General features: G+C 34.9%; 1 protein-coding gene across 3 annotated transcripts in view; it reads left to right on the top strand.

Moving 5' to 3' along the window:
* LOC102589168 (probable serine/threonine protein kinase IREH1) overlaps positions 1-5132 on the top strand; it is a 19177-nt gene extending 14045 nt beyond the window's left edge. The window contains exons 11-18 of one of the 3 annotated variants that reach the window (XR_001472740.1): positions 163-248; positions 1949-2037; positions 3543-3594; positions 3703-3759; positions 3870-4043; positions 4129-4206; positions 4591-4775; positions 4901-5132. Coding sequence is in view for 1 of the 3 variants with exons in the window: in XM_006341442.2 (XP_006341504.1) it covers positions 163-248; positions 1949-2037; positions 3543-3594; positions 3703-3759; positions 3870-4043; positions 4129-4206; positions 4591-4674 (620 nt within the window). In the remaining 2 variants the exon portion in view is untranslated. Of the gene's footprint in view, positions 1-162; positions 249-1948; positions 2038-3542; positions 3595-3702; positions 3760-3869; positions 4044-4128; positions 4207-4590 lie in introns of all 3 variants that reach the window. The other 2 variants (XR_366858.2, XM_006341442.2) reach the window with 2 other exon arrangements.
* Positions 5133-10826: the final 5694 nt, after the last annotated feature.

Raw genomic sequence — 10826 nt, 5'->3', positions numbered from 1 at the left:
GGGGGGGGGGGGGGGATTGTTGCTTTTTTTAGAGATCTTCAAATCTTTGTATTAATTTTTTGTATATAGAACCTGTAAGAAAACAATTTGGATGTGACAACATTCTCTTTTTGTGCTGTTCTATTTCTTGTTAAGCGGTTACCGCAGCTTGATTTTTTTCAGGTTTCACTGCTGATTGGTGGTCTGTGGGTGTTATTCTCTTTGAGTTGATTGTTGGCATTCCACCTTTCAATGCGGAGCATCCTCAGGTTAATATTTTGTAATACTTGTTTCTTTATTCTTTATTTTCCCTTGTAACATTATGAATGTATTCCATTTATGAGTTTTATATTTTTATATATAAGTATGACTAGCTGTTGGTCTTTATGTGTTAAATTAGGTTCAGAGTTTTCTTATATGTTGCCTAAGCAGTTTTTTCAATTATGGAAAAAATATGGCATGGTTCGGAATACTTTAAATGTCTCTTTAGGGACATCCGATAAAATTAGAACTATAAGGTTGAAATACTTGAAATAATGCTAGTTTTTATATGGAAAATATACTCAATTCTTAACAGCTTGTTTCATTTGGAAAATTTAACATACCTTAAATAACTGATTTCATTCTAACCATTTGTATTAGAGAAATATGTGGATATAGTTAAAAGGAAAATGACTTCGTGAAAACCAATTTTATACTAAATAGAACTGAGTTAGTAATAAAATCAGGTGAAAAAGAATTAGTCAAACTGGACCTAAGTGCATTTGTGAGAAACAACTTAGATCTTCACTTATAAAGAGAATGTCATGTTTCTGAGATTGTCACTTTTCTTTCACAATTGTGACACTAGGGACATTCTTTCCGCTCACAGTGACTCATATTTTCTGATTTGATTTCTAGGTCTTGAGTGTCGCCCAGACTTAAAGTTGCTTTTTAGAGTAAATATGTGTCATATGATGAGAACTAATTTACTTAGTATCGCTTAGAGTTCAGAGGGCTGCTCTAGTAGCAGAGCCTATTTCCAGTCATTTGGTTGGGACATCGAGTTTCCCAGGGAGGAAAGAGAATAGGGGTTGCTGGGTTTGGAGGGGTAGAGTAGGTAGAAAAGAAAAGCATTGTTTAGTGTTAGAGTTTCTTTCTTTTTCTTTTTCTATTAAATGAGTTTAAATAAAAGAAAAGATAAAAAAGGAAGTCCCTGTAAATATTGTGGACTTTGTTACTAAATGTTTTTGGATCTATTACTAATAACATCCCTTGTAGGTTTTGTGAAATGCCATATCATGTTATGAGTTGCCAATTAATGAACTATGCCTCAATCTTAAACTAGTCGGGTCAGCTAAATAGATCCTTGGTATACTCACGGCGATTTTATGAATTTGTCTTCAAGTTATATTCTTACTTACCAGATTTGACCTTTTCATAGTTTTCTTTCTTAAATCAATAAACAATTAGCTCACGAATAAATACCGTTAATTTGTTACCTACTTATTGTTTACTCCCTCTGTCTCAATGATATGTCATTCCTTTTAAAATCTTAAAACTTCTCATTTTTACCCTTAATGAGATAATTTGTAGCCACACAAATGTCTATGGCTTGGTTTAGATCACAAGTTTTAAAAGTCTCTTTCTTTAACTTTGTGCGCCAAATGAAACACCACCACATTAATTGGGATTGAAAGTCTTTCTTTCTTTAACTTTGGGTGCCAAATGAAACACCGCCACATCAATTGGGATTATTGTTTCTTTTAATGAATCATACGTTTTTAATTTTTGTTTATTTACAGTTAACAATTTTAGACATTAATTATTGAATAAAAATGTAAATATAGCTTAAAATATATCGAACTTGATCTAAACAGTTAATTGCTGACCTTAGCACTCTTTGAGGGGTTTCTGTTTTTTGGATATATATGCTGATGTTCTTGCATAAGTACTTCTAAATTTTGTATTAACCTTTTCTTGTATTCAGAAAATATTCGACAATATTCTCAATCGTAATATACCTTGGCCCGGAGTTCCAGAGGAAATGAGTCCCGAGGCATTTGATCTGATTGACCGGTAAGAGAATCTCTGGCTGTTCATATGAATCCCAACATTATTTTCCTTCTTAACTGTGAGTATTTAGTTTTATTTTCTCTTGTTTTTGGCCAGAGGCATGTGTGAATTATGAAATGTAATTTTTTTCTAAATAAGTAATTAGTTATCTGGACTTCAGAGAGCTGCGGGTGTTTAAATTGGTTTTGACTACAAACACTGGTGTTCTATATTAAAAGATTTCCGTAAATTGTCTTAAGTTAGTCAATGGTTGTGTTACTATAGCAAATTTCAAATATTTTTAGCTAATTGCTTTTCCATCTTGAAGTTTTTATGTGCATGGACTTTGGGGACACTTCCTCTGCGGAGTGTTCAAACACAATTCCTTTTCTCAGGACAGGAAAAAAATTTCACCTCAGAAAGGATAAATGTGATCACTTGAATCACTAAAGGGGATGTTTGGTTACCAGGATCAGGATTCTAATCTCGGGGTATAAATTTTAGGATAATATTCCTCTGCACTCCATAAAGGTAGGGGTAAAGTTTGTGTACATCCTACCCCTAAACCCCCACTTGTGGGATTACACTCGGTATGTTGTTGTATCTGTCCAGTGTTTGATTACTGGTATTAACTAATGCCTAATACCGATATAGATCTTATTCCGTAATCCTGGTTTTATTTATCCCACATTGGGGGAAGAATATTACCTTTTAGTCCTTTTATAATTTACATAAACCCACCTTCAAACCAATCACATGTTTTGGATTATACACCATATATCTCACATTTTTAATTTCATGAACCAAGCAAAGCACTAGTACTAAATAATCCAGGGATTATTAATCCTAGTTTTATAGTCCCTGGCCTGCATAACTTTCTCCCAAACCAAGTAACCCCCAAGTAAATCTGTTCTAACAAATGAGATGAGTTAGGGTTTTGAATCTACCATTTGGCATGTTCAATGAATCACTATGCCAATCCAAAACAAGTTTTGGTTCGCTACATGAATCCACTATATCCAGTCGATTCTATTATTTATTTATTTTATGACAAGGGAAACCCGTAGCCACTACCCTTTGGGTACGCATAGGGTAAAACCCCCGCTCCTATGCAATAGCTCGCAAACATAGGAGAGGTAACTCGCACTAGGCTTGCCCAGCCCAGAAGGCAAACGCCTTACTTTCGCTGGCAAGGGGTTTCGAACTTGAGACCTCCAACATGGAAGTCCCAAGCCCAAACCACTGGGCCACCCCGAAGGGTGTATCCATTCTGTTCTATTTGGGCCCATTTCACATCCCAATGCTATTATCTAGTTTTATTTACTTGACCCCCAAAAAACCATAATGTTCGAGTGCAGTTACTCAGATTTTACTAGAACTGTCTTGTCTTGGTGCTTTGAATTAGGATGAACAAAATCACTGAATCAAAAAATAAAACTGAAGATGACTTTTTCTGTCCAATAGATGTATCATTGAACTATTTGCTATCCGTTTCTCAAATTTCGGGCTGCTGTCATTGTAAATTTCAGGTTACTTAGAGAAGATCCCAACCAGAGGCTTGGAGCCGGAGGAGCCTCAGAGGTAACAGTCATTTTTCCATTGTATCATTGATATGAACATAGCTCTATTCATTCTTTTAAGTATAAATCTTTGGAGTTCATCTGAGAATTGAATGCAATTCTTATGCAGGTGAAACAGCACCCTTTCTTTAGGGATATTAACTGGGACACACTTGCTAGACAGAAGGTTCAACTGCAATCTCTATTTCATTTTTACTTTATGTATAGTAGCTGATAGGTAAATGAGGTACCTCGTAAGCTAATCACTGTTGCACCAAATGCTTGTATGTCTCTCAGGCTGCATTTGTGCCTGGTTCAGAAAATGCACTGGATACAAGTTACTTCACGAGTCGCTTCTCTTGGAATACTTCAGATGAACGTGTATATGCAGCCAGTGAATTTGAGGATTCTACCGATAACGATAGTGTTAGTGATAGTAGCAGTTATTTAAGTAATCGCCATGATGAACTGGTATGATTATGATCAATGTATTTAAGGTTTATTTGTGAATCTGGATTTTTTTGTTGAGCGGATTTCTCGATGCATTGCTGAACAGGTTGATGAATGTAGTGGTCTTGCAGAATTTGAGTCAGGCTCTTCCATCAACTACTCTTTTAGTAACTTCTCATTTAAGGTAGTTTCTTGTTCGATCACACTTGATTCATGATTGTTTGCTTTTCATTAGTAGCACTTGGTATCATTTTGGCATACTAAGTTATTCAATGTTATAACAAGGAGTGGAAAGATGCTAAACAAGTAAAGAGTTTCTCGATTCTGGTACATAATCATCATGGTATTGAACCTATGAGTCATACTATGTGACACCTTTCGCTACACTATACAACCTTAACATTTTATTAACACCTGTTACCTGTCATTTGATTAATCCAAAATAAATCTCTAGGTCCTGATCAACCAATTATCATTTTTTGTTATATGTGATGTTCTCTTTTGCCGCCAAGGAGCCATTCCAAACTTCCAACAACTGGTCTAATTATATTGACTTCTCTTCCTGCAGAATCTGTCCCAGCTTGCGTCAATCAATTATGATTTGCTTACAAAAGATTGGAAAGATGATCAACCGACAAATCGTAATGCATAGCCAAAGGGCACTTGCAGCCATAAAGTATCAGATTTGATTTTTTCTGTCGGGCTGACGTAATGAAAAGAATGGCAATCATCCCGTCTGTATACCTTGTAAATGTATGTGGTTGCCTTAATAGTGTTCTCTTCTGTAAAAGTAAGTCCTTGTCTAATGGTGTTCTATACTGTAGCACTAGTATTACGCTTCTGAAGATGATTGAAACCTTTTGTTGCCCCTGTTGCAGATATATATAAGCAGCTTAAAGATTGTGACTGACTACTGCGGGATATGTTTTTTGTCATCCATACAAATTTAATGCTGTGAAGGTTCATTTAGTTTTTATTTTACAGCTGTGTGAGGCCCTCCAGTCATTGGCATTAAGGCCTCTGATTGTACTTGTAAAAGTTACCCTCCACAGCTAGAAAAAACAGCAAAGGTGACATGATTGCTCATCTCAATTTTTGGGTTGACTGTTAGATGCTCTCTCTCTCTCTCTCTCTCTCTTTCTCATTCTTTTTTATTGGTTCCGCGAGTATTTGCCTAACCTGTTGTTCGCGCTCCAGGTTCTGGCTATTCGTGGAATTCAGGATTCTCTTATTGGTTGATTTGGCATGTCTAAAGTTAAACTTTAGCAAATCCTACTTCAAATCTCTATGTTTGAAGTTTTAATTATTAAAATCTCAGTTTGAAGTCGATTTTGAAATGACTTAGGCTATGTTTTAAATAGGAAAAATTATATAAGTGAAGGTCTTTTATTTAATAATTACCACTTTTAAATATACTTTTATTTTATTTTCATTTTTGTCAACATTTAGCATTACTTAAATAATTTTGTTTAAAGAATTTTCAACTTAGCAAAAAGTGTTGTATCTAATTAGGAACTAATCGGGAACATTCATTCGCTCATTCCCTCTTTCACTTTTCTTTCTGCTCCTCTCTGAAAATTCTAGGGTTTTGCTGTTCTTTCTTCTTTCAATTTTCAGCACAAATTCTAATGGAAGAAGGTAAACGAAAATTGCCTAGCGGATACTTAGTGATGCTGATACTTCAAATCAAAAAGTTTATAAAAGGAGTCGGATCTGAAAATTTTAGGGTTTTGCCGTTCTTTCTTCTTCCATTTTTAGCACAAATTCTAATGGAAGAAAGTAAATGAAAATCGCCTAAAAGAAGTCTGTGAATACTTAGTGATGTTGATACTTCAAATCAAAAAGTTTATAGAAGGAGTTGGATCTGAAAATTTTAGGGTTTTGCCGTTATTTCTTCTTCAATTTTCAGCACAAATTCTAATGGAAGAAGGTAAACGAAAATCGCCTAGAAGAAGTCTGTGGATACTTAGTGATGTTGATGCTTCGAATCAAAAAGTTTATAGAAGGAGTTAGATGAAGGGTTAAATTTCAGATCTACTGCTTTCGACAAAGTTAATGATGGTCCCAATTTTAATTTGGAAATTTCACAAGTATCGGGTGAGCAGAACAAGGAGGAGAGGATGCATGTTCATTGTAAAGGTAAAACACGAGTCAAAGAGGTGAACAATGCGAAAAAATCGAATATGTTGATTTTGCATCTATGTCGAAGAAAATCGTGGACACCGATGACGAGTTTGAGGATTTACCTCTTCTATTTCAGTAAAAAAAATTGTAAAATAAAGATGTGCCGAAGAAGAAGAAGCCAACGAAGGATGTAAAAGCACGAAATCGATTGTCCAAAAATGTCATTCTACTGGAGAGTACAGATTCGGTATGTGTTAGTACTTTGAATCTATTTCTATGTGTTTTTCTTAGTTAGTTGTTGTTTAGGAATGATTGTATACTGATTACTGCCTTGCTTAGATACGTAGTATGTGTAATTCATCTTTAATTCAACTTTAGTATGTAGTAATACATTTTTAATTCAACTTTAGAAAAATGACTTGACTTGTTCAGGAATACCTTTTTGGTCACTTCAATATTGTCTATGTCTAGTTGAAGCTCCTCGTTATTCTCCTTATATGGTACGCCTATTTTCTTAATAATCTCAGCAACTGCACCAAGCTCTTCTTGAGGTACATTCTCAAGACCTCTATTAAGTTTCTGGATTTCTTCAGTCGTCATGTCCCTCTTATTTGAGGGCTTCTTCTTCCTCAGATGATCAGCTACCCCGATAATTGACTTACATCTTTCTAAAATCCTTCCTTGAGGGACATGTCTAAGTGTTTGATACTCATCGAGAAAGGGAATAAGATGACGAGTATTTCTACTAGTGGCCGGTGTGGGCAAGTCTTTTCGATTCCTATTAAGGGAAAACCCTTTGTTCTTCCTCTCATTTTTGTTATTCTTTGATTTTTTTATTGATTTCAGGCAATAGTTTATCTTTCCTAAGAAGGTAATCATAGCTATTGTAATATTGATTCACCTTACGGATCCTCTTCTCCCTCTTTACAATTCCACAAACCGCGGGATTGTAATGTTTATTCACATTTGAGGTCTTCTTCTCCCTCTTTATAATTCCACAAACCGCGGGGTGGTAATTAGGACTATATGGTCGATTGGTCATATAACTAGTAAATTGTGGATATCTACAAGATATTCTAGGAGGATGAGAAATCAAAACTAGACGATATTTGTTGTAACCATTGTAAAGTGAAGTCTCATTAACTTCAATCTTCTTTACCATTCTCCTAACATCATTTAGCTCGCCCTCTAACCCACTCCTGACATTTCTAATCTCAGCTATTGACTTCGACTTATTGAAAATTATCGTAACTACCTCCCGACCACTACATCTACCAACTTCCCTCAATTCTACACCACCTTCAGGAACATCTCCCGAATTAGTAATCAAATGATTCTGATTAGGTACTACCTTTACCAGTTGCTCTCCATCTAGGGTTTCTGAATCCTTGGTGACATTGGCGGCGATGGCTGTAGAAATGTCTTTCTTTAGGATTTTATGATTTCTCCGGGTGTAAACTTTCCTGTAGAATCTCAGTGTTTCTTCTGAAATGTAATCTGAAAAAAAAGCAAAATCCCAAATTTGGGAACTTAGGGTTTCAAAAAAAAAGAAATCAGAAACAGTTTAGCGAAGCAGAATGAAAATTGAAAACTTACTAAAAAAGAAGAAACTGGCGAAGATGACCGTCGGCGGATCGGAGAAGATAATCGGAAATGAAACTTACAAACAAAAAGAAGAGAAGAAGCAGAAGTTATCGGAGATGATTGGCGGCGGTTTTGAGAAGATGATCGGAGAATAAACGGAAGTGATCGGAGATGATCGGCGACTGGTTCGGAGATGAAACTTACAAGCAGTGGTTTATTCTCCGAACCAACCGCCGATCATCTCCGATCACTTTCGTTTATTCTCCGATCATCTTCTCAAAACCGACGCCGATCATCTCCGATAACTTCTGCTTCTTCTCTTCTTTTTGTTTGTAAGTTTCATTTCCGATCATCTTCCCTGATCCGCCGACAATCATCTTCGTCAGTATCTTTTTTTTTGTAAGTTTTCAATTTTCATTCTGCTTCGCTAAACTCTTTCCGATTTCTTTTTTTGGAAACCCTAAGTTCCCAAAATTAGGGGGGGTTTTCAAGTTACATTTCGAATGGATTCAGAAGAAACACGGAGATTCTACGGGAAAGTTTACACCCGAAGAAATCGTAAAACCCCTGAAGAAAGACGCTTCTTCAGCCATTGCCGCCAATGTCATCAAGGATTCAGAAACCCTAGATGAAGAGCAACCGGTAAAGGTAGTACCTAATCATAATTATTTGATTACTCATTCGGGAGATGTGCCCGAAGGTGGTGTAAAATTGAGGGAAGCTGGTAAATGTAGTGGTGAGGAGGTAGTTACGATAATTTTCAATGAGTCAAATTCAATAGCTGAGATTAGAAATGTCAGGAGTAGGTTAGAGGGTGAGCTAGATGATGTTAGGAAAATGGTAAAGAAGATTAAAGTTAAGGAGACTTTACTTTACAATGGTAACAACAAACGTCGTTTAGTTTTGATTCCTCATCCTCCTAGAATATCTTGTAGATATCCACAATTTACTAGCTTTATGATCAATCGGCCACCTAGTCCTAATTACCACCCCACGACTTGTGGAATTATAGAGAGGGAGAAGATGACCCCAAAGGTGAATCAACATTACAACCCCGCGATTTGTGGAATTGTAGAGAAGGAGAAGAGGATCTGTAAGGTTAATCAATATTACAATAGTTGTGATTACCTTCTTAGGAAAGATAAACTATCGCCTGAAATCAATAAAAAAATCAAAGAATAACAAAAATGAGAGGAAGAACAAAAGATTTTCCCTTAATAGGAATCGAAAAGACTTGCCCACACCGGCCACTAGTAGAAATACTCGTCATCTTATTCCCTTTCTCGATGAGTATCAAACACTTAGACATGTCCCTCAAGGAAGGATTTTAGAAAGATGTAAGTCAATTATCGGGGTAGCTGATCATCTGAGGAAGAAGAAGCCCTCAAATAAGAGGGACATGACGACTGAAGAAATCCAGAAACTTAATAGAGGTCTTGATAATTTACCTAAAAAAGAGCTTGGTGCAGTTGCTGAGATCATTAAGAAAAGGGGCGTACCATATAAGTAGAATAACGAAGAGCTTCAACTAGACATAGATAATATTGAAGTAACCAAAATAGGTATTCCTGAACAAGTCAACATCACTAAGTATCCACGGACTTCTTCTGGGCGATTTTCGTTTACCTTCTTCCATTAGAATTTTGTGTTGATAATTGAAGAAGAAAGAACAACAAAATCCTAAAATTTTCAGATAAGAGTAGAAAGAAAAGCGAAAGAAGGAAAGGACAATTGTATGAAATAGTAAACTATTAATTCAAATTAAATGCTATAGCCATAGTTTATTTTATTTGTTAATTTCGCAGCAAACATCCCATTTTTTTGCCATCTGATTCAGTATACAATTAGCCATTTTCGGTATATAATTAGTCATTTTATACATTTCGGTATAAAATGCGTTTGTGTTTGTATAAAGCGAGAGAAAAGTGTATATACAAATACAAATACATATATTTTTGGTCCTATACACTTATAATTATACAAATACAGATCTTATTATACAAATTACAATGTATAAATGAATTTATACAAAACTGAACAATTTGTATAAATTGGATGTATCTAGCAAATTATACAAATCAAAAGCTCCATAACAAACAATTATGCAAACTATAGCTATAACATACAAATATGATTTTTATGTTTGTTAAATGTGAAAGTTGCTCAAGAAGGAATGAGCGAATGGGCAGATGAATGTTTCCGATTAGTTCTCAATTAGATACAACAACTTTTGCTAAGTTGAAAATTCTTTAAACAAAATTGTTTAAGAATTGCTAAAAGTTGATAAAAATGGTAATAAAATAGAAGTATATTTAAAAATGGTAATTATTAAATAAAAGACCTTCACTTATATAATGAGTCTTTAAATAAGGGTCCTATAAGCCCAAGAGCCCATTTATTATCGTCTGACTTTTAAATAGTAACCACTCAATGGCCTTTTGAGTGGTTATCAACATAATTTTTCTGTTGAATTATCCCTAACGAAGTTTACAAAATAAGTTTTAAAGTATGGCAGATGATTAAAAGGGCAAATGACGAATATGAAATAAAGATAGATTAAGGATTATGATTGGAAAGAATAATATGGAGTTTACCTAAAATATTAAGAATAAAATCATAAAATTTTGAACTAAACAAAAATGTTTATAATATAAATGAGCAACTTTCACATATAGCAAACATAAAAGGAAAAACTACCTAACTACACATACATCCCTACCATATATACTATATTTACCTTTAGTTTAAAACAATTACACATACTACCACTTTTAATATTTATACTATATATTTTAAAATATTTAATCAGATACACAAATCCCTTAGATATGATATTTCATAATTATCTTAAATTTAAACTCCTTAATTAATGATCCATTAACAATTCAAATCCCCCACCCCCTCAAAAGTCCACCAACCCTTTTTTTACTCCCTCTTTCTTCCATCTGCCGTTCCCCCCACATCCCAATTTCTTCTTCCTCTTCATTTCATCTGTCGTTGCCGCCACCTAGCCCTCTTTATTCCTCCATCTTCTCCCTCTTTCTTCCTTCATCCTCTTAATACAGATTTGCATGTTCAAATTAGCATTATATATAT

This window comes from Solanum tuberosum, unplaced genomic scaffold, assembly GCF_000226075.1.
Source record: "Solanum tuberosum cultivar DM 1-3 516 R44 unplaced genomic scaffold, SolTub_3.0 scf00026, whole genome shotgun sequence".
Lineage (NCBI taxonomy): Eukaryota > Viridiplantae > Streptophyta > Magnoliopsida > Solanales > Solanaceae > Solanum > Solanum tuberosum.
Note: the sequence above shows the minus strand (reverse complement) of the source record. Positions and strands in the feature narration are given on the sequence as shown.